Below are 27121 nucleotides of genomic sequence, written 5' to 3'. Positions count from 1 at the left end.
GATTATAAATAGGAGTAGGTGAGCAAGGCCGGTTTCAGCCCACTGTGACCTTGAGTTCTGCTCAGGCAAGGTCGTTTGATTCAGTTCTATTTTGGCGACAGAAACAGGTATGTCTACCAGGTCGGTTAAGTGAACATAATTGTATTAAACGGGCCTATTTCTATTGAACAGAGCTGTGCCTAGTGCCTAGTGAAATGGGAATAAATCAGAAACTGTTAAAGATAGCTATAGGAACATGTAATATCAAAATATGCCAATTTCGATTCTCTATCTCATGCAATATTAAGAACTTGGTCATTCCATTTAAAAAAACTGAGTTTATAGACTTTGAAGTTTCTTAAATTTGGATCTCCATAGGTGCGGTTGTACGCAACTTCACTTTTTTTTAAGTACACTAAAAGAAAGCCCTATTCATTCTCTATGCACTGATAAAAATGGGTTGCCATGACTATAACCTTTTTCAAGTAATCAATTATCAAGGTACCATCTGCATCCGCCATTTTTTTTCTTAAAGTCAAAATAACTTAAAAACCATAAATGGCAGATATCGACATATGGGTATCAAAAGAACTGAAATTTCACGTAGAATCCAAAAATGCAATAAAAAATAGGGGTTGCCATTTAAAATAACGGAATTACTATCTACCTCCGGTGTTTCCGGAAGTGCGGACATTTTGAAAATATTTTACATAGATTCGGCCTTCAGAGTAACTCCTAAGTACAAATTTTCAAAAACCTACGTATTTTACTTTCCCAGAGACGTTTAACTAAAGCTCCCAAAAAACACCCTGTATAGGCTGGCGTTATCCTATCGTTGAAAATCGTCGTTCGCTTTCCGTGTTTCTGGATGGTGAAAAGTTTCCGTTCTTGTTGAAGCAGTTGAAGCATCGCTTCTTATGCATCTGTGACCTTCTTCCTGAATCTTCCAGCACGCCTTGCACTTACAGTTTTTGCTCAATCTGTAGGGAGCTACTCTCACCAAAATACGTAGAAGTGTGTGTAATTTTACCGCTGTCCTTTTATCTGCATAAATCCAGATTACTCTACTATGTCCTTCTGCCGCGTTTCAAGGGTTTGATTTCCACCTTTTCCGTTCCCTCCCTGCACCACCGCCTCTACATCTTTGTCTTGCATAATTAAGCAATGCCAATCTTTATCTTCAACTGGAATTTGTAATCGAAATAACTAACTCGCAGTTGTTCTAATTTTAAATGCCCTATTTTGGTAATACGCGTAACGGTCGATCTCGTAATTGAAATGTAAACCAGTTTTTCTAAGGAAAACAATATCGGCGTTGACTGTTTCGAAGCCATAAATTCGTTTAGTGACCAAATACGCAGAATTTAGTTGTGCAACAAAAACATTAATATAAATAAAAACTCACGTTCGTGCGAGGCCAATCGCCTAATATGGGATCGAAAGGAATAGTAATCTTTAATTTGTAAAGAAAGCGTTCGCGTGGGAAGTCCAAGATATCCGTTGACAAAGGAAAAATCTAGAAATGTGTAACTTAGCGGGCAACTTACTTAAAATTAAGCCGTTCGGAATTATGCTTCCTTATGTCAATTATTGGTCATTGAATTTCAGTTGATAACATGTGAACTGCCAACGTAATTTTTATTAAATTTAACTGAAGAGATTAGTTTCTCCTTTCGCTTGCTTCTGCTTCCCTGAATCACAGAACATTTGACTGCAACTGTTAACGTGACCTTCTAATTTTGGTTCTGTAAAATACAGGACATTACATCTCTTAAAACCAGTTCCGCGTTCCCGTAGACTTTTGGTCTCGATTACTGTTATTGGTCGGTCGTTCGTATTAGACCGAAAATAAAGGTCCTAGTCAACGAAAGGAAGTGAGCAAATCCTCACCCCAAAGCCTACACCGCCCGGCAAACATAAAATGGCATACAAAGCCAATAAAATCTGACCCAAAAGATGGAGAGCTGGTGTCGCTTTCACTTAGATTAAAGCACGAAAAGCAGTTCGTAATAATGCAAGCGACTATGTGATGGTGTGTATAGGAAAATTATTGAATTGGACAGGTTATCGATTTTTCTTCGAATTTCTTGGACGAGTGGGTTTTTGGGGTATATTTGCCTTAGGGTTAAGAACGAGCTGAGGGAATCTGTGCATATCACATTTCTTGCTGATGTAATGCTATGTAGTTAACGGCTTGTAAAATTGCGTAGAGTTCTGCTGTGAACGTGCTGCACAATGCAGGCAGGCGGAACTTCACTTTGCTTTTTGGGGTGATAATGCTGTTCCTATTCTGGTGTCTGACTTAGATGCGTCGGTGTAGATGATGGAATAATTTTGGTACGATTGAATGACGCGGTTAAATTCGGCTAGTATCAGGCTGGTGGTGTTTCTGTTTTTGGATGTTTGGTCAGTTTTAAGTTGGTATTTATCGCTTGTTGAGTCCACGGCGGGGTAATAGTGTTAAACCATGGGAGAACTTTTTTTGGAATGGAGATTTATTTATTATTTATCCTTTCGTATAAGGGGGGCGAGAGGTTTTGGTTTTTCGAGAATTCATTTTTAAATTTTTTGGAAAAAGTGGAGGAGAGGCTGTTGGAGTTTCTTGTTCTGTGAGCTGCTGTGTTAATGGCGAAGTTAAATGTGAGAAACTTTCCACGAAAAACTAATGGAGGTTCGTTGGCGAGACATAGCATGCTGGTAGTGGGGCTAGTGCAAAAGGCTCCTAGTGCAATTCTTATCGCGGAGTGTTGAATTGTGGCGATGATTTTGATGTGAGATTTCCTTGCTGTCGCGTAGGAAATACTTACGTAGTCTAATTTTGATCGAATTAGGTGTTGGTAGATTTGTAGGAGGGTTTTTGTGTCGGCACCCCAGTGGTGGCTTGAGAGTACTTTTATCAAGTTTATCGCTCCATAACAAGATTTTTTGAGATATTCTATATGAGGTTTCCAGTTTAATTTTTGGTCGAAAATAATGCCTAATAATCTAATGGTTTTTTTCAAATTTTAGAGTTTTCCCGTATAATTTTAGGAGTGGAGATGATTTTGGTGGTTTTTTGGTGCATTTCGTTTTTTCGGTTGAGAATCTAAAACCGGAGGTTTTTGACCAATTTTCTAAGCGGGACAAAGTATTTTGTAGGATTTTTTGTATAGAGTGGATGTTTTTGCCTTTGACATATATTACGAAATCGTCCGCGTATAAGTTGGCCTTCACTGGGGTTGAGATGTTTTCCACACAGTCGTTTATGGCGATGAGGAATAGTGGGGTGCTGATGACCGATCCTTGTGCGACGCCGTTTTCTAGAGTTCTCTGGGTGAATAATTTTCCGTTTAGTCTGATTTTGAATTTCCTATCGTTGAGGAAGTTTTTGACAAAGTTGTATATATTTCCGCTTAGTCCGTTGGATTTCAAAAGTTGAGGACTGGGTAGCTCCACGTCATTTCCTACGCTTTTTCTAGGTCGAAGAAGATTGCGATAACGCATTGTTTGTTTGCAAAAGCTTCGTTTATCTCTGATTCAAGCTGAATTATATTGTCTTGTGTGGATCGGTGTTTTCGGAAGCCATTTTGAGAAGAGTTGAGAAGATTGTTGTTTTCCAAGAACCAGACTAGTCTGTTGTTCATGATTTTTTCTAACAATTTGCTTGTGGTGCATGTGAGGGAAATGGGGCGATAAGAGGAAGGTTCTTCTTTTAGTTTGTTTGGTTTCGGAATTGGGATTATCAAAGATTCGGACCAGGAGGAGGGAAATTGATTACAGGTCCATACCTTATTGTAAATTTCCAGTAACACTTGGAGTGATTTTGTAGAGAGATTTTTCAGGAAGTCGTAAGGAATGTCATCAGGACTAGGGCTGGAATTTTTTACTTGTGCTAGTGCGTCTTGTAGTTCGGTTATGGTTAATGTAATATTAAGAGGATGTTGAGGATTATCAGTTTGTGGGGAGTTTTCTGGTGATAACCCTTTGATTTTCTTGACTTTCCTCCAGACTGCGGATATTGGAGTAGAGGGTTTCACAGAAGGGACATAATTTATCCAGGATTCTTTCTTGATTTGCTTGATTTTGTACCGTGTTATGGCTCGCAGCTTCTTGAAGTTTAATAGGTTATCTAGGGTGTTATGACGTTTGAGGCGATTAAAAGCGTGTTTACTTTTCCCAAGAGCTTTTGAGCACTCTGAGTTCCACCAAGGGAGTGGTTTATAATGAGGTGGATTTTCGGATTTGCCGATTACGTTTTTTGCTGTTTTGATAATCAGATTTTTAAATTTTTGTACTATGAGATCAATATGATTGTTCATTTGACAGAGTTTTTGTTCGATGCTTTCAGAGAATTCTGACCAGTTTGCGCTTTTAGGTTTCCACTTGGTTTGTGGTGCTCGGATATAGTTTTCATTGGTGAGATTACTTTTTATGATTATGGGGTAGTGGTCGCTGCCGTAGGTGTAGGAGGCTGTTTCCCAAAGGAGGTTTGGGGCCAAGGTGGGGTCGCAGAGGGATAGGTCGATAGAGGAGAAATTCCCAGAATCTTGTAGAGTTCCCTGTGTTCAATGTTATTAGGTTAGATGAATTTGCCCATTCTTCGATTGTTTGCTCTCTTGTATTGGTTTTTTGACTTCCCCAGATTGTATTGTAGCTGTTAAAATCGCCGACAATTATGCGAGGGTGGGGAATTTGTTTCAAAAGTGCTTTTAGCTCTTGGTGATTAATGTCTTTGTCGGGGGGTATATAAATGTTACATACTGAGACTTTTGATTTTAATTGAATTGAGAAGGCCACAGCTTCAAGGTTTGTGGTGATGTTTAATTTTTGAGAGGTGTAATCTTGGTTTACGAACGAGAGAACACCGCCGCTGGCTCGGGTTCTTTCCCTGTGTTTAGAGAAGCATGTGAAATTTTTGAGATTCGGATCTTTTTTAAGGTGCGTTTCTTGTAAACAAATTATGGTTGGTTTTTCGGTGACTATTAGTAGTTTGAGTTTTTCGAGGTGGGAATAGTATCCGTTTAGGTTCCATTGTAAGATTAGACTCATTGTGAATTTTGATTTGGGATTGGGTTAGACGAAAAGTTGTGTTGGGATAGGTTTCGATGATCTGAGTCGTCGGAGTCTTCGGTATCTGCGAGTGTGATTTCGGGCTGTTCTTCTTTCTGAAGTTGTTTGGTCAGCGTATTTATTAATCTAGTAAATTTTGCTTTGATACTTCTGTGGGTGAGGTTTTTGTAGGTTTTGCTTAGCATGTCGATAATTGAAGGGATGTCTTCTGTATATTGTCTAGCTGTGCTCAGTGGGTCTTTCGATCCAGTTACATTTTCAATGAAGTCTTTGAACTGTTGAAAATTAAGAATGTATTCAGCATGGGATTTTTCTATTTCATTCTCGGTGGGGGATAGTAAATCGTCCAAAGAAGTTAAGCTCTCTGTCGATTCGCTCTTCCTTAGACCTTTAGTAAGTTTTGTTTTTTTGGAGGCGTGTTTTGGTTTGGTAAATGGGTTATTGGTGTTTTCTTCCGGGGAAGTGGGTAGACTTAGTTGGGATATGTTTCTGTTGATGTTGTGATCGTGCTTGATGCTGGTCTTTTATTACTTTGATTTTTATTGTTTAGTTGGGGTGTTTGGGAAGGGATTTGGTTGGGGGATTCGGAGTGTGTGTTTTGGTTTGGACAATCGTCGGCTTTATGTCCTGATTCTTTGCATAGAAAGCAATTTAGTTCTCCTGTGCTGATAAAGATTCTGTATTCGGTTTCGTCAAAATTTATTACAATAGAGGAAGGTAGTTTCATCCGGTTGTATATAGATCTGCCTTCGGAAACTTAAAAGGTGGGCAAAATCATCCCCCAGTATGCTGGCGCGAAGGAACGACATATTGGAGACGATGTTACATCCATGTCCTTTCAGTTTTTGTTCGATATTTGTGTGGGGGATGGATGTGGAGACATTGTACAGGATGATTCTTTGGGCGGGGATTTATTTGTTATCAATTGTGATTTTTTTGTGGTTCGTAACTATATTGTCTATTAGTTTTACGCTTGACAGGTAAATGCAAATTCTGTTTTTGGAAATTCGGGATGCAAAGGTGAGGTTTTTTGGTCCAACTAACTTTCCCACGCTTATGACGTAATCGCTAAGTTTAAAATCTTCTACGACGTCTAGAATTACAGCTTGTTCTTTTTTGGGGAAGCATGATGTTTTGGTTGCTGTGGCATATGAGTTTTTAGTAGTTTGTTCGGGTTGTGTCGGTTCCTGAATTTGTTTTTCACGATTGTTTATTTGTGTAAGGTTGTGTGTTGGGTTGGTTGAATTGGATTGGATCATTTTAAGTGTATTTGGGAGCCCCTGAAAACAGGAGTCCTTGTTGTTTGTTAAATTGGATTTTATGTAGTGTATAAGTGGAGTATTTTCATCTTTAAATAGATGAAATTTAAGGTACGGTGACCTTGTTACAGGTTGTTTTGTTCCGAATTTCGAATTTTCGAATTTTAAAAGAAAATTTGTACTTATCATCCGAATTATCCGGGTGATGGGGAGGTCCCTGGGTAGTTTGGAATGTTTCCCGGTCGACCTCGTGGAAAATTCGGTGGGTTTTTGCACTTTTCAATGTGACACTTGTTTACTTTGTGTTATCGTTTGTACGTTCGCTCGATAAGATGTGTACACTTTCACGGTCGAAATCAAAACCAAATTGGTTTTCCGCTTGCACAATATCGGTTATTATTGCTAGCGCACGAACAAGGCCAAACTTGGTCAAGAAAAAGACCGAAATTCGTTTACACATTCGAGTTACTTATTAATCGAAATGACACCTGAACTGTAATTCATTCTCCGGGAAACGTGCGTTACTAATTGGACAAATATACGATATAGTATAAGTAGTTCGCAGGTTCCAAAGGCCCTTCAAAACTCTTGATACCTTTCATAAGCTAAAGGTCTTAAAGAATCTTCACGACCTATTAAAATTCTTCAAAGCTCTTCAAAATTAAAACTCTTGAAGGCATTTCAAATGTGTTTATGTTTTTCTTCACAATTCTTTGCTGTCTATTCAATCGGTATCAAAAACTCTACAAATCGATTAAATACTCAAACTTCAAAATTTAATTGCCCCTTCAAAGGACTATTCAGAACGTACCTACACTTTAGGAATCATGAATCTTTAAAACTCTTACAGATTAATCACGGTTCTTATAATAAATTCAGTGATCGGAAGCAATTGGGTTTTCCTAGGTTCGTTTCAAAAGTATCTTCGACGGCCTTCAAGGTTTTTCAAGCTCAGGGCATTTTAATTCAAATCGTTTAACACTGTTCAAGTTCCTTTACATTATCATTTAAGGTTTTGAAGCAATTGAAATGCGCTTCAATGCTTTAAGGTCTCTCCAACGTTCTTCAAATTTCGCCAATATCTTTTCAAAAGTTATCAATGATCTTCAACACTGTCAAGGATCCATTCTGAACCTTTCAAGGTATTTTGGTAAACTTTATGAATTATGAAGGCTATTCAAGATAAATACTATTCAGGGCTCTTTAGCAGTTACGCGGCACTTATAGTAAATTCAGTGCTCGGGAGTCGTATGGGATCTACGGACATTCTTCAAAACCCTTCAAGATTGCCCAGAATTCTTTCCTTTCCTCCTTGGATTGGACTATATCACGCCAACGCATTTGGCCGTTCATGCCAGAAGGTTTCCACAGGTCATTAAGGCGTGGTGCGTGGTGGCCTTGTTAGCCACCATGGTGATGTGAGGCTTCCTAGTTAGGCTATTGTCCAGCATGACTCCTAAGTACTTGCATTCTGGAGTGTACTCCAATTGGTTCCATTTGATGTGACGTGTCATTTGTCACGTTGAGCGTCATGTCATATGACACGTTACCTCGGTGAGCGCTCCGCCTAAAGAGGGTTTTACCTTCAGGCTAATGATCGCCACATACTCAATTGCTGGCGATGAAGTCGCCCTCGCGTGATGTTGAAACCAACTCGGTGTTGCACCTTTCTGCCGTTGAGTGATGTAGGGTGCGTCTGCGGATGGTGTCGGTTTGTCTCCGGAGGGTGACGTTAGTGGCGTACGTAGCGTCGGTGGTCGGGTTGCTTCCGGAGATGCTTGTTATGCCTCGGATTCCATACAGGGTGTTTTTTTGGGAGCTTTAGTTAAAAGTTTCTGGGAAAGTAAAATAGGTAGGTTTTTGAAAATTTGTACTTAGGAGTTACTCTGAAGGCCGAATCGATGTAAAATATTTTCAAAATGGCCGCACTTCCGGAAACACCGGAAGTAGATAGTAACTTCGTTATTTTAAATGGCAACCCCTATTTTTTATTGCATTTTTGGATTCTACGTTGATAATTGATTACTTGAAAACGGTTGTAGTCATGGCAACCTATTTTTATCAGTGCATAGAGAATGAATAGGGCTTTCTTTTAGTGCACTTAAAAAAAAGTTAAGTTGCGTACGACCGCCCCTATGGATATCCAAGTTTATGAAACTTCAAAGACTAAAAACTCAGTTTTTTTAAATGGAATGACCATGTTCTTACTATTCCATGAGATAGAGAATCGAAATGGGCATATTTTGACAATACATGTTCCTATAGCTATCTTTAACAGTTTCTGACTTATTCCCATTTTATTGAATTGACACTATTTTTTTCGGATTTTCTTTTTAGTAGTCGGCCATGATTCTATAACAATTGAATTTTAAACAAATCTAGTGACACTAATCCATCACCCACTGTTATAGGTTAACATAAGTTTTTCAAAAATCGAAAAATGACTCGCAGTGGTTTCACCTATTTTGGAATTTAATTGTTATTTATGGTGAAATGGGCAGAATCGCGGCGCGTGCTTTCCGTACATTCATTCTAAAACTGGAACGAAATTGTATGAATTTTGGAAATTTTGTACCCCTAATGCACTACAAACGGTTGAAGCACAAGTGATACAAAGCTCTACAAGAGAATATTTAAGAAAATGAATTGAATTGCAAATGCAAGATTAACAAAATAAATTCAATGCAAAATATAAAAAACTTCGTTGAAACATTTTTGGTATGGAATTGTTGCTAGAACAGATATCGCATTACCTCTCTTAATTTCCAGACTTATACGTTGTTTAAGAAATTCAGTTGAACGACTCTGTTTAGATTTTTCAAAAATTTTCCGTCTACTAAAAAGAAAATGTGAAAAAAAATGGCATGAATTCCGAGATCAATTCAATGAAATGGGAATAAATCAGAAACTGTTAAAGATAGCTATAGGAACATGTAATATCAAAATATGCCAATTTCGATTCTCTATCTCATGCAATATTAAGAACATGGTCATTCCATTTAAAAAAACTGAGTTTATAGACTTTAAGTTTCTTAAATTTGGATCTCCATAGGTGCGGTTGTACGCAACTTAACTTTTTTTTAAGTACACTAAAAGAAAGCCCTATTCATTCTCTATGCACTGATAAAAATGGGTTGCCATGACTATAACCTTTTTCAAGTAATCAATTATTAAGGCACCATCTGCATCCGCCATTTCTTTTCTTAAAGTCAAAATAACTTAAAAACCATAAATGGCAGATATCGACATATGAGTATCAAAAGAACTGAAATTTCACGTAGAATCCAAAAATGCAATAAAAAATAGGGGTTGCCATTTAAAATAACGGAATTACTATCTACTTCCGGTGATTCCGGAAATGCGGACATTTTGAAAATATTTTACATAGATTCGGCCTTCAGAGTAACTCCTAAGTACAAATTTTCAAAAACCTATGTATTTTACTTTCCCAGAAACGTTTAACTAAAGCTCCCAAAAAACACCCTGTATAGGCTGGCGTTATCCTATCGTTGAAAATCGTCGTTCGCTTTCCGTGTTTCTGGATGGTGAAAAGTTTCCGTTCGAGTACCGGATACGGACCTACGTATACTTGCGGTAACGGCTTTTTCGCTACATCAATTCTGACGTAGGTACATAATATGTACCCATATTATGGGTACAGTGACTTTATAGAGACAGTGGCGACAACAGGGTATCTCGTTTTTGATTGGTCGTTGGTTCCGGTCGCCATATTAGAGCTAAATTCCAAACTGGCCAATAGAAAGCCTTCAAACGACGCGGTACACTCCGTGCTATAATTATTAATTATACTGTTTTGACCTTAGATTAGGAAAGAGTACCTTGTCTAAGGTTTTGACAGTATTACCTGTGATTAGGCGCTTTCTTTCGGTGATCCAAACGCGTTTGGATTGTCAAATCACGTCTTTCGAAGTGTGATCTTATAATCATGATTGCTAAAGTCGTGAACAAACTGAACATAAAAGTTTTATGATCACGAATTCCTAACCTACAAATGCAAAGGATATTTTTGCTCAAATGTTAGATTAGTCAATATTTGTAACTGAAGAGGAGCATAATCGTGCAAGTACTTCCACTTGTATTTAAATTATTTTCATAATCCAAACAAAAAATACGTAATTCGAGCGTAATTCGAATGCAAATGTGTACTATACGTAAACTTAACCATACTTTGATTTAAATTCGCGCGTTCTTTCGTAAAACTTGATCCTACGAATCACGATCTCCAAATCATGGTTGCGAAGTAGCCGAAAGAAAGCGCCTTTTGGATATTGCACCATATTTTATACTTATTATACCGTTTTCCATATATCTTTTTGAATTTGGAGGGCAGTGTCCCATAGGTTGTTCTGCAAAGCTTTAATCGATCATTTCTGCGCCGTTAGTTTTGAACGAGAATCTTTACTCAAATGAAACTGACATTTATTATTCTACGGTCACAATTTGACATGTCAAGGTATATTGCTCTTATAATCAATTCTTTAGCTCCAATATGGCGGATTATGATAAGTTGTCGCCACTGTCCTTATAAAGACACCGTACATGTGGGTGGCTGTGTTTGCATTTTTGAGGTTGGAAGACTTCCTCTTCGTATCGTGGTTTATGGTGCCGTGGAGCGGAAGACTGCAATGTAGTTTCGTAGCTGCGTCACGTATGTTTGCGGGTCTACTGCGGTTATCAGCGTCGACGGTGCTAGAAATTCTCCGGGGAATCGTCGGCTTTGCCCGTGTACCATCTCTGCCGTTCTTGGTCTGATGATGTCCTCCTTCCATCCATTTCGTATTCCTAGAAGTAATTGGAAGTGCTTGAGTCCATCCTTACTCATCGTGGCAACGGAGGGATGCCTTTAATTATCGGTGGAGTCGCTCCACCATGCCGTTCGTTTGAGGGTGATATGCTGTCGTCCAAATTCGCTCGAAGCCTGCGAGTTTCTCTAAGTCTAGGAAAAGTGTCGCCTCGAATTGTTGTCCTTGGTCGGTGGTCACGATGGTATGGCTTGGACTTTTGTGCCTATCGGGCGTGTTCCCTGGCTCGATACTCGGTAGCCCAAGAATTCGGGTTTCTTCTTTTCAAAGTGATATTTGTCCACGTTTATTACCATACCGTTGGCGTTCAATCGCTGAAACAGTTGTTGTAGGTGTTCGGAGTGCTCTTCCTCGTCCCTCGATGCGGCGAGGATGTCGTCTATGTAGGCGTAACAGAAATCCATCTCCCGTACTACCCTGTGCATGAATCTCGGGCACGTTTGTGTGTCGAAGGCTTTACCAAATATTTCAAAACTTAACAAGGATCTTTAGGAAGAGAAACTATTACTTCTGAACCTTATGCACCTTCCAAAACCTGCCTTTTCAAGATTCTTCAAAACCTTGCCTCAATGAGTCTTCACGCAATTGTTACAACGATGCGATTTCCTACATTGAAGTAGTTTCTGAGACACCATTAAGAGGTATCTGATACATCATTTCCACGAGGTCAAACCGCCATCACGCGTTTGCCTTCTGGAAACATCGCAAAACCACACGCTTAGAAAACGCACACTCATAACAATTTACTTCTGCTCTACACTGTGTCGTGTGGGCATTCATTCCCAACAACTTAAATGGTAAGGTCCACTTTTCCAATTCGGCTAAAATCTACAAAATTGTAAAAATAAGAACTCTGCACTATGGTGGTACCCTTGTAATATCCAATTCCATATTGTAGGGAAACACAACGACCACATAATATACACACCGAATCCTGTCGAAACATCTGACCCAAGAGGTGTAGGATACGAATACTTTAAGGCTATGAAGAGGTATCGCGAAAGAATTGCCCAGGTAGAAAGTGCGACACAAGGAACTTAATGAGCTCGTTAGTGTTTATAGGTTGATGCACATACAAATGAGGAAGAAACATACGGAAGTTTCCTGAAACGCTGTGTTAGAACAGCAATCACGATGAAAAATAAAGGAATTAAACCTGGAGATTTTGTATCCATGTGTACAGTGAACGATATGGACGCCGGCGTAGTGTACATTGCAGCGATATTTATTGGTGCGATAACGGCTAACGTTGACCCATCTATGTCAGCGGAAGAAATCGTTTTTTTCTTAAGGCAAGTTTCGCCAAAGATGGTTTTCGCCAGACAGCAAAGCGAAAGCTTAATGGAAGAAGTTGTACGCGAGTTTGGAGGGCAGTTACCACTGGTGGTGTTTGGTGGAACGAAGAAGCACATCACATTTACGGAGTTTTTACAACGGTACGACAATGAGAACCTTTTCAGGGTGTACGAAGCTAACAGTTTGGAGGAAACGGTTTTCGTTTCGTTTAGCAGCGGTACAACAAGCAGGCCTAAAGGTATTTGTCACACCCATTCTTCCATGAGGGTTAGATACCAGTAAGTAATAACTACAAACCTTGAAGAACGTAATAAATAATTAACTTTTAGTAACAATGGGGAACCCAAAACGTATGCCGTGATCAATTCGCCGTGCCGAACTCTATTCAACAGATGGTTGCACGAAACCATACTCAACGGCTCTAAGAGAATCGTATTTTATAGATTCAATGTCGGAGAGCTTTGGAATGTTTCAAATTATAAAGTAGACTTAATGTTAATTTCGCCGGTATTTGGTGTGGAGTTTTTTAAGTACCAGAAACCCCAGCATTTCGACTTGGAAAATTTAAAACGGTTGTTGGTTGGCGGAAACTATACATCCAAAGATTATTTACTAAAGCTGCAGAAAATGTTTTCTAAAACGATTGTTGGCACGAGCTACGGTCAAAGTGAAATATTTAGCACTGTTGCAGCTTTTCCGGAAGACCAACGGAGCGACAAGCTTCTTCGAGAGTTTCCGACGTCAATTGGCCTCGCTAAAGATGGAATTTCTTATAAAGTACGTCGCCCAACCTTTTACCATCGACTATGGTATTCGATCATTTAATTGAACTACACTTCCAGGTGGTGGATGCGGAAACGGAAGAAATACTAGGGCCAAACCGTCACGGTGAACTCAGATTGAAAACTAAATACCTAATGAAGGGTTACCTAAATTACGAATCACCCGACCTCTTTGATTCTGACGGTTGGTACAGAACTGGCGATTTAGCTTACTACAACGAGCAGGGATGTTTCTTTATTATCGGTAGGGTAAAAGATACATTTAAATGCGGCAACCTTCACATTTACCCCAGAGAAATAGAAGAAGTTCTTTTAAGCCATCGTTCCATCCAAAACGCGGTAGTTCTTGGTTTGAAAGACGAAATACTCGGATACCTTCCCACAGCCGTGGTTCAGTTGAACGAAAAGGGGCAAAGTGTAACACCTGAAGAAATTATCAACTACGTAAACACGAGGGTTGAGGATAAAAATCGTTTAAGAGGAGGCGTGAAATTCGTCAAAGAGTTTCCATGGACACATACACTAAAGATACAAAAATCTAAACTGAGGGAATGGATTGAAAAAGGTGTCATTTAGATATGATAAGGTTTTTATATCGTCTGTTGTATTTTACATTTGTAATATAAATCATTACGGGCTGATAGGGAAAAAATACTACTACGCAATAGTATTTTACATTATTAGCCAGGTATGTGAGTTTTTACTGGCGATAGGAGAAGTTGACTGCGAGCCGTCAGGCGAGCCTGATGGGTTCTCCACTCCGCTGGACCTAGCCCCCCCACCATTGTGAATTAATTTAAGAATGGTATCCAATTTATGAGCTATTTAGGAGCTTTTCATATCGCAAGCTTAAAATTTTAGAGCTCGCTTTACTCACTAGGAATCGAACATTTCTTATGGGGTGGCCCAGTCTACTTGGACTCAGCCCCCCCACTGATCAGAATTACTTTTTTCAAATTAAACTTTGTACTGGAATTACGAGCTATTTAAGAGCTTTAATTTACAAGCAATTTCGATTTTTGAGCGCCACCTTTAAAAGAGCAAAAAGATATAATCGATGGGGCGGCCAGCTCCACCTGGACGTGGCCCCTCCTCTGTTATCGTTTACTTATTTCAAATTAATTTTTATGCATGAATTACGAGCTATTTAAGAGCTTTCATTTACAAGTAATTGCAATTTAAGAACGTCACTCTTAAAAAGAGCAAATAGATGTCATCCTGGGAGCGGCCAGGTCTATTCTGGCGTAGCCCCTAATCTGTTTTTCTTTATTTATTACAAATTAATCTTTGTCCATGAATTACGAGCTGTTGAAGAGTTTTCATTTAATAAATAAGTTTAATTTTGGAGCTCCACCCTCAATAGGTCAAATAGTCAATCGTTGAGGGCGGCCAGGTCCATTTCACAGTAGCCTTACCTCTGAGCTACCGGTTAGTTGCATCAGTACGTACTCTCTGTGTTTGCATACGACTGTGAGTGGACATTTCTTTCCCCCATACCCGTGTCACTCTTATGGCCCAAGAAAAAACAGAAAACACAACAAACTACTCCGAGAGCACCGGTATTAAAGAGCCTAAAAAACTCTCCGAAGCGGCGCACCGGAAGCTAATAAGATATGAGACAGGAACCAGGAGACTCTCGGTAAGAGGACATATGGCGAAACAAAGCCTGGATCCTTGACAGAGTCGATGCTTTTCCCCAATTTACGGAATGTCTCCACAAGGGAGAGCGCTGCTGATCAAATGCGCAATCCATGGTATCGGTGGACTGCTTTAGGTCAGAGCTAGCGAGAGCAGCTCCAGGGGGGTGGGGGGTGGGGGGAGACCTTTTCATTCTTCGAAACGAAGACCGTAAGGGCACACGCCTGGATCCTCAAGTGGAACCCCAAGAGGATCGAAAGCCAAAATGCTGGAGATTAAATGATGCGGGTTACACCACAGTGTTGCCGATAACATAGTGATTGTAGTACGTAGGGGATTTGAGGAGATCGTATCAGTTGTGAGGCAAGGAGCTTTAAATCTAGTGGAATCATAGTGCGAAGAGGAGGGCTTGTCTGTTAATTCAACAGAAACAAACCTCATTAACTTTTCTCACGTACAAAAGTGCCGACAAAGCTAAAGGACCTTGCAATGTAGGGCACCAAGCTACAGGTAGTGAGAGAAGGTAAACACTTGGGCATCACGTTCGGCCAAGCGCCTAACTTCAAATTACAAATGGAAAAAATAGCGAACAACGTCACAAGGTCCCTGAATATACACTAAAATAATTATTATACCAGTTATTACGTATGCGTCACTGGTGTGGTAGGATCAGACCTTTGCCCAGAAGAACATACAGATACTGATCAAGCTGCAGCGCAAAGCTTGCCTTAGAATTACAAGGACAATGATAACGTCCCTGACAGTAGCTATGGAAACTGTATGAACCGCCACTACACCTGGTAATTATGGCAGAGGCACTCAGACGGGCATACTGGCTGAGAGTTAATGGAGAGGAGGAATCGTCAAGGGTGAGGCATTCGGTTAATCTTTGATGAAATATCTAAAAGTAAAATAGCTCGGTAGGATAACTGAGAGGAAAACTAAAACAGTTTGTGATAAAAAAAAACTGTTTAAGATGATAATCTCCGCTCGATACGGATGGGAGGCAGGATAATACTAGTAAGGTAAAGCTGAATGGAATCGTGTATTACACAAATGGCTCAAAAACTACGGAGGGCACCGGCTGTGGAGTGTACGGAAGCAATTGACAGGGCTTCATAAACTAGGACAAAAAGCACCCTTGCTTCAAGACGAGGTATACGCAATCCTGACGGCAGTTGCTCAATTATACAGAAAACCTTACTAAAAGGAAAATCTTTAGAGTAACAGACAACAAAGCACCGATTGCTCATATGTAGTCGATTCAGGACTTTTTCTTGGATGCACACAGAGGTACTAAACGCACTAGGAAGCTCTAACACAGTCACAAGCGGAACTGGCCGCCCCATCGATTATATCTATTTGCTCTTTTAAGGGTGGCGCTCAAAAATCGAAATTGCTTGTAAATGAAAGCTCTTAAATAGCTCGTAATTTATGCATGAAAATTAATTTGAAATAAGTAAACAATAACAGAGGAGGGGCTACGTCCAAGTGGAGCTGGCCGCCCCATCAATTATAGCTATTTGCTCTTTTAAGGGTGGCGCTCAAAAATCGAAATTACTTGTAAATGAAAGCTCTTAAATAGCTCGTAATTCCAGTACAAAATTTAATTTGAAAAAGTAATTCTGATCAGTGGGGGGGTTGAGTCCAAGTAGACTCGGCCACCCCATAAGGAATGTTCGATTCCTAGGGATTTAAGTAATTCTGATCAGTGGGGGGGTTGAGTCCAAGTAGACTCGGCCACCCCATAAGGAATGTTCGATTCCTAGGGATTTAAGCGAGCTCTAAAATTTTAAGCTTGCGATATGAAAAGCTCCTAAATAGCTCATAAATTGGATACCATTCTTAAATTGATTCACAATGGTGGGGGGCTAGGTCCAGCGGGGTGTCATCTCCTAGAGCTAGAGAACGTAAATACCTAATCTTAAATTGATCTCGAAGAAATGTCTAAAATATCATGTTATCCATGTAACAGAGACTTCGCATTAATTCTAGCCAATGAAATTACTAGATTACTAACTTGTAAAATTTTTACAGGTCAGCTGTCAGTTTGCGTTTTGTCTTGTTAATCAACGTTTACAACTGAGTAACAAATAATAGCTATTAACATACCAAGGTATGTTAAGGCTTGCATAACAGCCGTAGATGTCAGGTTAAAATCCGAGCGTAGCGAGGATTGTAAGACATCTAAGGCTGTTATGATTGCCTTAACATCAGCGGTTTGTTCAAATAGTTTATCGGTTGCAGGCGCACAATCCCTTACTTTTGGGCAATTTCCTAAATCAAATAACATTTTTATCGTAATCATCAAAGTTGCCGTAGATGTCGGTTGCTATGTTAAAATTTGGTTGTTATGGTTGCGAGTGTTGCTAATCAACAAAATCTAATTTTTCATCTGATTAATTAGAAAATGAGTACTGTACATTTGCCTGAAAACGTACGAGAAAGTGCTAACGAAGCTTTTAAGTCTCTAATTCCAACTAAATCGAAAGTTCGATATGAAAAATATTATGCCGATTTTCAGGACTGGGGAAAAGACTATCAATTTCTGATGTGCAAGGTAAAAAACACGTCAGAAAGGATTTTTCCTAATAAAGTTATAACTATAGTTTTGTTTAATGGTATGGTAAAATATTACACTACTCATTTGTCATATTAACCACACCTACTTGTCATTTTATATATCAATTTGGTTACGATGTTGTTTACAAGCGAACTTTTTGACAATTTAAGGACGATTAGGCGCTTTCTTTCGGTGATCCAAACGCGTTTGGATTGTCAAATCACGTTCTTTCGAAGTGTGATTTTGTAATCATGATTGCTAAAATCGTGAACAAACTGAACATAAAAGTTTTATGAACTCGAATTCCTAACCTATAAATGCAAGGATATTTTTGCTCAAATGTTAGGTTAGTCAATATTTGTAACTGAAGAGGAGCATAATCGCGCAAGTACTTCCACTTGAATTTAAATTATTTTCATAATCCAAACAAAAAATACGTAATTCGAATGCAAATGTGTACTACGTAAACTTAACCATACTTTGATTTAAATTCGCGCGTTCTTTCGTAAAACGTGATCCTACGAATCACGATTTTGAAATCACGATTGCGAAGTAGCCGAAAGAAAGCGCCTTATACGACCACCTGCAACCGATAATAGTACATTATACAGGGAGTCTATAAAAGAACTCCGGGGTTTAAAAAATTAATATTTTTTAAACTATAAAAGATAGCAAAATTTGATCAATTCCTTTGAAACAAGCAGCTCAAAGAGGTTTACTCATACGAATTGGGAATGTTTCTCTCAACAGTTGGCAGCGCTGCGGAGCGTTGACCGTGAAATGACGTAACGGCTGCGGCAGGCAGTCAGTGTCGTCTGGACTAACTAACTAACGGAGCTCACATTGAACTTTACTAAGTTGTTAAAAAATCTTGAAAATGTAAGCTTTCTAATCAGAGACTTGCTATAACTAGACTGCGCTTAACGTATCTAAGGTGTTGTCGACACAGTATGCAACACACAATGCACCGCGGGGCAAAAATCGCTGAGATGATATGCCATATAATGAAATAAGCTGTTATTTTAGATGTTCCGTTCATTAATCATTCTCGTGATTAGCTCGAATTAGTGAACAGATAAATTTCTGTTGAGAATAAACCAATAAACTTAGGTTAGCTTGTGCCTCTCAACATGTACTCTGTCGATAAATTTTTAAATAATATACTGATTTTCAACGGATAAAAGTTTAAAGGGCCAATGGATCAGAGCCATTCGAAGAGAAAAATTTACTCCCACCATAGTGCATTTGCGGGGAATGAAGCCGATTTTAAAAAGGTACCTACGAAGGTGTTAAACAATAATGCAATACCGAGCGTTTTCGACTTTCCCATTCACTTAAAATAACGTAGAACTATTATTCGACATCCTTTACCAGCAAGACAACGGCAATACCTATTTGCCTGTTAGGTATAGACGTAACTAAGTACTTACTGGTACTAAGTATATTTCAGGTTTTGTTACAAGAAAAATAACTAAGTCTGTTAAATGTTCCATATGTGCAGATGCGATATTCGCATCAGAGAGTCATTCAAAGCTTTTAACTAGAAAAAATCGTGGAGGATTGTTGCACGTATCAAGCGATTCATTAAAAATTTGCCAAATTGCTGAAAATGTGTTCAGGTTTTTCATTCAATCCACACCACACCGCGTTGTAAACAAAATGGTTATCAGCAGTCTAAGAAAAATAAATAACAGTTACAGCCCATTTGGGTTTTTGGATAGGCATATATTGAATCAAAATCCGCTAAATAATAATATCTTACCTACTAGGTACTTACATCTTTAGTTTTAAGAGTACATTTTCCCATACGTGTTCACCACCAAAATACACATATAAATCAAATTAGGACTAGAGTAAGGCAGTTATATACCAATTTAGTTCAAATAAAATACCAATAAATTCGATTAAAACAGTTAACAGCTGTATGTTATCTCTTTTTGCTACTAAAATTTAGAATCAACATGGCTAAAGCAAGCTGCAGAACGTACGTCTGCCCCGCAATGAACAGTTAGTTGCCTATCCTATATTGACAACAGGCGTTTATAGTAAAATCTACGTTACGCGCGGTCTAGTTATAACAAGTCTCTGTTTCTAATCATGTATAAAACATGTATGTACGTTTTTTACTGTATTAAAATATTTTGTCTTAAAACCCCGGAGTTCTTTTATAGATACCCTGTATATCAAGGTAGAGAAGTACAGTATTATTGCCTGAGCACCAAGATTACATCTCGAGGCGCTTGCGCCGAGGGGTGTAAGGTGCGAAGGGAATAATAGACTTCTCTGCCGTGGTATATATACTATTTTTTTCACTACTAGCACTTGAAGTCCTCTAAATTAACATATTATATTGATAAGAAAGTGAACGGTTGAACAGAATTTTTTGTTTCTTAATTTAACATGTGAAAAAAAAATAAACCCTCCCGTTACAAAGTCCTTAGCTCCTTTTTTAATTGTCTGTATGGTTATCCTATCATTTTAATAGAACTTTCCTCCAACCCACTTAGCATTTTCTTAGAATTCTCTTAATATTTTCGAAAACGTTCACATTGTTAGTTGCACTGGGTATTGCCTTCCACGAAATGACAATGTAGGTAACTTGCATTGCATCAGCATAACTATATAAAGGCCATCTTACATACATTCAAAATCCTCAGACACACCGTTCTGCAGATATTTGCACTGTACGCTTTAACAGCACCAATAGATAGGTCTCGTTCTGACGTTCCACTTGTCTTTTACCAGTACCCTCTTCCGACATTTCGTTGTCAAGGTCCTTGTTTCGACTTCACCAATAGATGTGTCCCGTCTAGTCGATTCATTTTGACTTTGAGAGTACTCTCCTCCGACAAAACCTTTTTGGAGATATTCGCTCTTAAAGTATTGACATCACCAATGGACATATATTCGAATCGCTCTTTGTGAGTACCCTCTTCCAATATCGTGTTCTGGAGATATAAGGGAATGTATCCTTTAATTGGTGTACCATGAAGGATAAAACCAGTTCCACTCCCTCTCTTGATAAGGGGCCAGAAAGAAGGGCGGTTGTTGGTAGAAAACGGATCCTTTCGTAGAGACCTTTAATTAGAATACCATAAAAGATGAAATTAATAGTTGGGACTACCACAGCTCCTCAGAAAATACTTAATGCCCCCCCCCTCCCTCATAAGGCAGCGAACAGAGGTATACACTATTGCAAAACGTTCCAGGACTCTAGGACTATTCCCCTAGAAGTAGTTCTAAACGACAGGGTCTGGACGGACGGACGGACAATTTTTTTAAATTTTTAAATAAATGATCTCAAAAATATAGACGCGCTCCCCATCCGTGGAGGGATGTACATTAAATAACTTTTCTTCCTGCGACCATCTAATCTACAAAGTTCAATAGGTCTCTACAACACTCGAGTAAAACCCCATTTAGCATCGTCCCTACTATTGATCATAAATAGGAGTAGAAGAGCATGGCCGGTTGCAGCACACTTTGACCTTGAGTTCTGCGCAGGTGCCAAGTTCAAGGTCATTTGAATCAATTCTCTTTTGTCGATATAACAGATCTGCTTAGCAGGTCGGTTTAATGAACCTAATTGTATTAAACGAGCCTATTTCTATAGAACAGAGCTGTGTCTAGACTAGACAGCATTTCTTGAATTTGGGGCATGACATAGTCCATGGGCGAGACCTTCTATCTTACGCATATATCGTTTTTTCTTATTTTTTGGCATTTATCTCTGCGATGCCCTACTTCTCCGCAGTTGAAGCATCGCTTCTTATGCATCTGTGACCTTCTTCCTGAATCTTCCAGCACGCCTTGCACTTACAGTTTTTGCTCAATCTGTAGGGAGCTACTCTCACCAAAATACGTAGAAGTGTGTGTAATTTTACCGCTGTCCTTTTATCTGCATAAATCCAGATTACTCTACTATGTCCTTCTGCCGCGTTTCAAGGGTTTGATTTCCACCTTTTCCGTTCCCTCCCTGCACCACCGCCTCTACATCTTTGTCTTGCATAATTAAGCAATGCCAATCTTTATCTTCAACTGGAATTTGTAATCGAAATAACTAACTCGCAGTTGTTCTAATTTTAAATGCCCTATTTTGGTAATACGCGTAACGGTCGATCTCGTAATTGAAATGTAAACCAGATTTTCTAAGGAAAACAGTATCGGCATTGACTGTTTCGAAGCCATAAATTCATTTCATGACCAAATACGCAGAATTTAGTTGTGCAACAAAAACACTATGGAAATAAAAACTTACGTTCGAGCGAGGCCAATCGTCTAATATGAGGTCGAAAGGATAGTAATCTTTAACTTGTAAAGAAAGCGTTCGGGTAGGTAGTTCAAGATATCCGTTGACAAAGGAAAGATGTAGAAAGCGCAAATTGCTTAGTAAAGTAAGGGTGCAATTTGGTCGTATAGTGAGTGGAGCGTTATTAAAAATGTACACAAAGTGGGAATTCACTATGGAAATACTGCACTACAGTGTAAATTCTTTTCAAATAGGACTAATTAACCTTAACCTTTATAATGATAATATAAATATAAATTTTCGCTGGGAAGGGTGATTCAGGGAGAGACATAATCAATCTAGACATTGCAATGGTACGTTGCACCTTATTGGGATTAATTTAAATTACGCCGTTCGGAATTATGCGTCCGGACGTTAATTATTGGTCATTGAATTTAAGTTGATAACATGTGAATTGCTAACGTAATTTTTATTAAATTTAACTGAAAAGATTAGATCTCCTTTCGCTTGCCTCTGTATATCTGAATCACAATACACTTGACTGCAACTGTTAGCGTGGCCTTCTGTAGTGTACTAAACCCCCAGGTTCTACGTTAACCTCACACTACAAGAACATGGAAATAAAGTCAACCCGGCAACGTTTAAAAAAATGGCCACCCGAATGACTATTTCCTCCAAAACTAAACAAGATCCCGCTTAAATTTGAAAAGTGGCACGTGATCAAACATCTAAAGAAGGGCCCCCTTATGTTAGTGGTAAATAGCGCTATGACCTGAAGCACAGTAGGGAAGGAACGTAAAATAAAACACTCAAATTGTGAAAAGTTTTAGGAAATTTAAGTCGAAATAAATTACATTGCAAAAATAAACTTTGAAAATGGTAGTTCACCGAATCAAAATAGAAATAGGCCATATCAAATTGTGTTGTAAAATTAATTGTTTGTAATGATGTGAATGCGTAACATAATATTATAACATCACAAATAGTAGCAGGTAAACTTCAAGAGGTAACAAATAGGTTAAACACAAGATTTGGGAATTATGGATCAGCAGGTAAGCAGGTACCAAGATTCTAAAAAAGCGTGAAATACAAAGGATGTGACTCATCCTTGGTGCAATAAAGTCCTTTAGCAAGTTGGAAAATTACATGGTCTTATAGGCAAATTTAACTAAAAACAAGATATGTGGAAATTACGAAACGTAACTCATTTATCGCACATAGATTCTAAACTATAGAGCTTTGATTAGCGTAATCCCGCTCCTGCAAGATAGGTAACCCGCCCCTGGTTTCGGGGTGTCGAACCTACAGTTGAAAGTTGAAGACAATCACGGAATTAGGTGTGTCGTAGCTTAATTTTGACTACAGTTTTTACGATCCCCGTGACTGGTTTATTCACTGAGAAAATGGTTAGTTACAAACCACAAGTCCGTACATACATCAAACGAATCGGTAATTTCCACATATTAAAATAAAATGATCAAAACCTATATGAATGTTACTTCAGGGACAAGACCAAGTAATCAACATCAATAAACATAAATTAAGCAAGCATTCCACCAAAAACGTAAACAATTATAAACAAAAGGATAACGGTATTAAACATTTCATTCTGCATTGCGGTTAAACCAAGTAAATTTCAAAAACAAAGATTGAAACATGCAAAAAGTATAAAATGCGGCATATTACACACAAATACGATATAATACCACCTGCATTAAATAACACAAAATAACAACAAACATTTATGGAGCGATGTGTCCACGACCGCCATTCAAGACAAGATGCCAAAAGTAACCCCCGTTCGTGCTTTTTAGATGGCGCAGGCAGCTTTTTCCCACCTAAAAATTACATGGTTGCCAACTCTCAAAAATGTATGTATCGTCGTAAGTTGTATATACACGGTGGAACCTTTCAAAGCAACAAATACTGTCAAATGCAGATGATTTTCCGTCATTTCCGTCCACATCTACCATCAAAATAACGTGTTACACTTATGTTTTTTGTTTTTCAAAATTACATACCAGACGTCGTCTTTTGTACCGTATAGCTCGGTGCCTCAGAGTAAGAAATAAAGATACCTTAAGCTCGGTGCGAGTAAAAAATAAAAAGAGAAAACCTTACATTAAAAGAACGGCAAGACTATTAAAGAGAGAAAAGGTTCTGTAAAGACATTTTTGTAGATCCTTCGAGGTTGTAATGGTTGGATGCGATCTTAAAGTGTAGTAGGAATTTTGGTCACGTACCTGTGATTTTTGCCCGCAGAATGATTATTAGCTATCTTCGTGGGCTTTCGGTATTTTGAAAGATTCGAGACATTCTTGTAGAGAATATAGCGACAAGATGGCGATTTTGTAATGTAATTGGCTCATGAAAGTTGTTGCTAATGTTAAATCGGTTAGAAATCGGGACATCCATTTGGTTGGTTTGCAGAAAACAGATTATTTTGTTATATGCGATATTTTCAATTAACTACATGCGAAATTAGATCACTCACTAGTAAGCCACTTCCGTGTCATTTTCACGACTAGTGGTGGAGCTGCAATCCAGTTCACTAGATCAGAGACTTTCATGAAGACCCAATTGGCACTGATATTGTTTCGTTAAAAAAAGTAGAGTATGAAGATAACATTTACGAATTACATGCAAATCACATATTACTCTAAACTACTAACTGCAAAACTGCTATTAATCTCTTTTCCGTTTACCTTGCCCCTTCGTTTTAGTAAATAGCCGACTGCACAATCTACGAAAAATGAATCGTAGCAAAAAGAATAGAAGTATAATAAATGCAAGCAAGAAAGCCACAATGTCCAAGAGAAAATACTGATAGTAAGGCACATTTACGGATCGACTTTTCATATGTTTTGCTCCTTTGTGCCTGATCACATACTCCGTCCACCAGACCGCCTGTTCCAAGGGGTCCATCGGCAAATCTTTTGCGACCTCCGTCATTTCTCGAATACTTTCCCGGTATCTAAAACGGCACTGTAAATCCATTTCGTACGAAAAAGGTTACAAGTACTTCGGGTTGTTGATTACTTCCAGAATGGCGGCTTTAAATTTTGGTTTGGTCAAAGTACTGTATTCGAAAGTGAGTCCGAAACCTTTATCTTCGACCTTTTTGCCATTAAAAGGTTGATCGCCCAGAAAAGGTATGACAATCATTGGAACGTTGTCGTAAATTCCCTCTTCCACAGATTGCAGGCCGCCTTGCGTTATGAAGAGTTTTATATTGGGATGTCCTGGAAGAAAGCGAGTGAAGCATCAAGACTTTGCTAAACGCACTTACTGAGAATGCTTTGTTGGGGCCACCATTTCGAAACGATCACATTGTTGGGTTTATTCCTCGCAATTTCAGAATCGATCTTCCACAGCACCAAGTAGGGAAGTTCTGCAAAGGTCTCGAGAAGAACGTTCTGGAAATCTTGCAAAAGAAGTTGGCTTTTCACGTTGGTGCCCAGGCTAAAATATATGAATCCCTGCACTGCTTTATCTAGGATCACTTGTAAGTGCTTTGGTAATGGTTTAACAGATGCGCGATGTAGCCCCCCTCCCATTTGAATAACCGATGGCATTATGGGTCTTACTTGGTGAAAGGTGGGGCTCGTGTTCATAAGCAGAATGCTCGTGTTTTTCGCCAATTCGCTGATCTCGGGGGAATCTTCGCCAAAGTGCTTGTTAATAACAGCTTGCTCGACCCCGTTTAGGTAAAAGTAGGTGTACATGTCCGTTGCAAATGAAAATAGCACACTGAACAGTCGCTCGAAGAATGTCAACTCATCTGAAAGTGGAAGGAAAAAATCCGGGTAGAGAACGGGATGATTAGGATTGCCCACCAATCTGTGTCTAAAGTTTGGTAGATCCATAGAGACCACGCCAATTAGGGGGCAGTTGAATTTGCGTGCGAACATTGACATAGACGGTAGAAAGAACTCCACGATCACCAGGTCGAAGTGAGCGTCCTCGTCTTTGAGCAACTTCTGCACATCGGGATGTGAAAGCTCTGCGTCTGCAACCTATCAGTCTTTTTTAGACGCAACCTCCTATTTCCACTCAACTCACCGTTATTAACGCGGTAAATGCGTAATGGTACAGTTGAAGCCCATTTAACGAACTCATAAAATTCGCAATTTTTGTGTTCCAAATCTCGTATACAAAGTGCAGATCGATCTCTGTCAAATTTACAAGCGAAGGGTCCCGGATGGGATCGGTTGTCAGTATGGTTACCTGGTGGCCGCGTAAAGACAACTCCCTCCAAAGAGGCTGGAAGACTACTTGGTGGCTGTACGACGGGCTGGGCATGACCCCTAAAATTTTGGCACCATCGCCGCACTGGGCCATCAAGAACAGCATAATAAACACTTTCATTTTTACCATTTCTTACTTTACAAGGCTAAAGGCCATGTGTTACACGCGCTGTTTCAGATTCTCTGCTTCTATTAATAGAATTATGTAAGTCACGAGATAGTGTCTACGTACAAAATAAAAAATATGCGGCAATCTAATCACATTGTTCACGCCAAGATTGGGAAAAAGGAAACGAACGTTAGTGAAATTCGGGCACACTGTCGCAACACAGTCGTTTACCTTCAAATTGGCTACCTACTTGTTTATTTCTCAAGCTTGTTATTTATATTAGGTACATTTGTTTATGTATATGTTACGCACAAATATCGAAAACGCTCAATGAACGAAAAGAACGCACATAACGCGTTATGGACGAAGCTAAATGACCAAACCACCAAATTAAATATTTTTCCGTGTTATTGTATATTGTAATACTGTTTAAATCTGTGGTAATACCAAGAAATGGCATTGCCGTTTTAATGGTGGATTCCCGTGTGGTTAGGCACCCATCGGGCGCGTCCCCGGGTGGCGGATAGGGGAAAGCCCATACAGACACTTGAATGATCGTACGTGACTCGTGCTTCGGTGTGGGTAGTGACGATTATAAGTGGCTCGTCGGGGCTAAAACCCAGACTGGTAGCGACGAAGGTCGTCGCCGCGGACCAACCTCCCAAGTCAAGGTGTTAGCGACCGTGCCGAGGACTGCGTGGCACTGGGGTGCAGTGTCGATAACGGTGCCCCTCGGATACCGGGCGACCTCCGAGTGGTGGCTCCTTTCCTTCGGGAAGGGGCTGGCAGCCAAGCCCTGGGCAAGCGGCTCTGCCCAGGTGAGACCGCATTTCCGCACTACTCGTGGGAATTGTATGGAATCTTCTAACAAAACCTTTCTGGGCTCCTCGTCAGAGGGGACCAACAAGCCGGGCCCTCAAAAGGGGTCCGGTAACGGGGCAGGCTCCTCGATAGAGGGGACGGCTCCAACGCAGGGCCTTACCCAAGGACCTGGTGGTGGGTCAGCTCCTATTCGCAAGAAGAATAGGACTGGCGCACAGAAGGCGATGGCCAGGAAGCGCCGGCTCGAGGGTAAAACCTCGGGTCAAGCGGGCCCTGCGCCAAAGCCTAAGGCTGCGTCTGGGTCG

At 39.5% G+C, this 27121-nt stretch overlaps 2 protein-coding genes across 3 annotated transcripts; one reads left to right on the top strand and one right to left on the bottom strand.

Moving 5' to 3' along the window:
* Positions 1-51: 51 nt before the first annotated feature.
* LOC116179958 (luciferin 4-monooxygenase-like) lies at positions 52-13893 on the top strand. Of its 2 annotated transcripts, none has more exons than XM_031499779.1 (5): positions 52-107; positions 12009-12124; positions 12173-12684; positions 12736-13183; positions 13249-13893. In XM_031499779.1, the coding sequence occupies exons 2-5, from the start codon at positions 12095-12097 to the stop codon at positions 13762-13764; spliced, it is 1506 nt and encodes a 501-aa protein (XP_031355639.1). In that variant the 5' UTR covers positions 52-107; positions 12009-12094; the 3' UTR covers positions 13765-13893. The 2 variants fall into 2 exon arrangements, with proteins under 2 accessions (XP_031355639.1, XP_031355638.1); XM_031499778.1 differs by lacking the exon at positions 52-107 and adding an exon at positions 11736-11907.
* Positions 13894-24253: 10360 nt separating this feature from the next.
* Positions 24254-26925, bottom strand: LOC116181045 (UDP-glucuronosyltransferase 2A3-like). Its single transcript, XM_031501274.1, has 4 exons — positions 25701-26925; positions 24928-25654; positions 24661-24880; positions 24254-24612 (listed from the first exon to the last, which is right to left on the bottom strand). The coding sequence occupies exons 1-4, from the start codon at positions 26013-26015 to the stop codon at positions 24324-24326; spliced, it is 1551 nt and encodes a 516-aa protein (XP_031357134.1). The 5' UTR covers positions 26016-26925; the 3' UTR covers positions 24254-24323.
* Between the last annotated feature and the right edge of the window lie 196 nt (positions 26926-27121).

This window comes from Photinus pyralis, unplaced genomic scaffold (genome assembly GCF_008802855.1).
Source record: "Photinus pyralis isolate 1611_PpyrPB1 unplaced genomic scaffold, Ppyr1.3 Ppyr1.4_LG9, whole genome shotgun sequence".
Lineage (NCBI taxonomy): Eukaryota > Metazoa > Arthropoda > Insecta > Coleoptera > Lampyridae > Photinus > Photinus pyralis.
The sequence above is the reverse complement of the archived record's forward strand: the minus strand, read 5'-3'. Positions and strand labels throughout refer to the sequence as shown.

What these genes read in the sequence shown, in the direction of transcription:
- LOC116179958 (XM_031499779.1), top strand. Translation starts at nt 12,095, where the DNA reads ATGAAGAGGTATCGCGAAAGAATTGCCCAG. An exon ending in ATCGCGAAAGAATTGCCCAG is followed by an intron (nt 12,125 to 12,172) that starts GTAGAAAGTGCG and finishes TAGTGTTTATAG; the next exon opens with GTTGATGCACATACAAATGA. An exon ending in TCCATGAGGGTTAGATACCA is followed by an intron (nt 12,685 to 12,735) that starts GTAAGTAATAAC and finishes ATTAACTTTTAG; the next exon opens with TAACAATGGGGAACCCAAAA.
- LOC116181045 (XM_031501274.1), bottom strand. Translation starts at nt 26,015, where the DNA reads ATGGTAAAAATGAAAGTGTTTATTATGCTGTTCTTGATGGCCCAGTGC. An exon ending in CATTTACCGCGTTAATAACG is followed by an intron (nt 25,655 to 25,700) that starts GTGAGTTGAGTG and finishes AAAGACTGATAG; the next exon opens with GTTGCAGACGCAGAGCTTTC. An exon ending in GCCCCAACAAAGCATTCTCA is followed by an intron (nt 24,881 to 24,927) that starts GTAAGTGCGTTT and finishes GCTTTCTTCCAG; the next exon opens with GACATCCCAATATAAAACTC.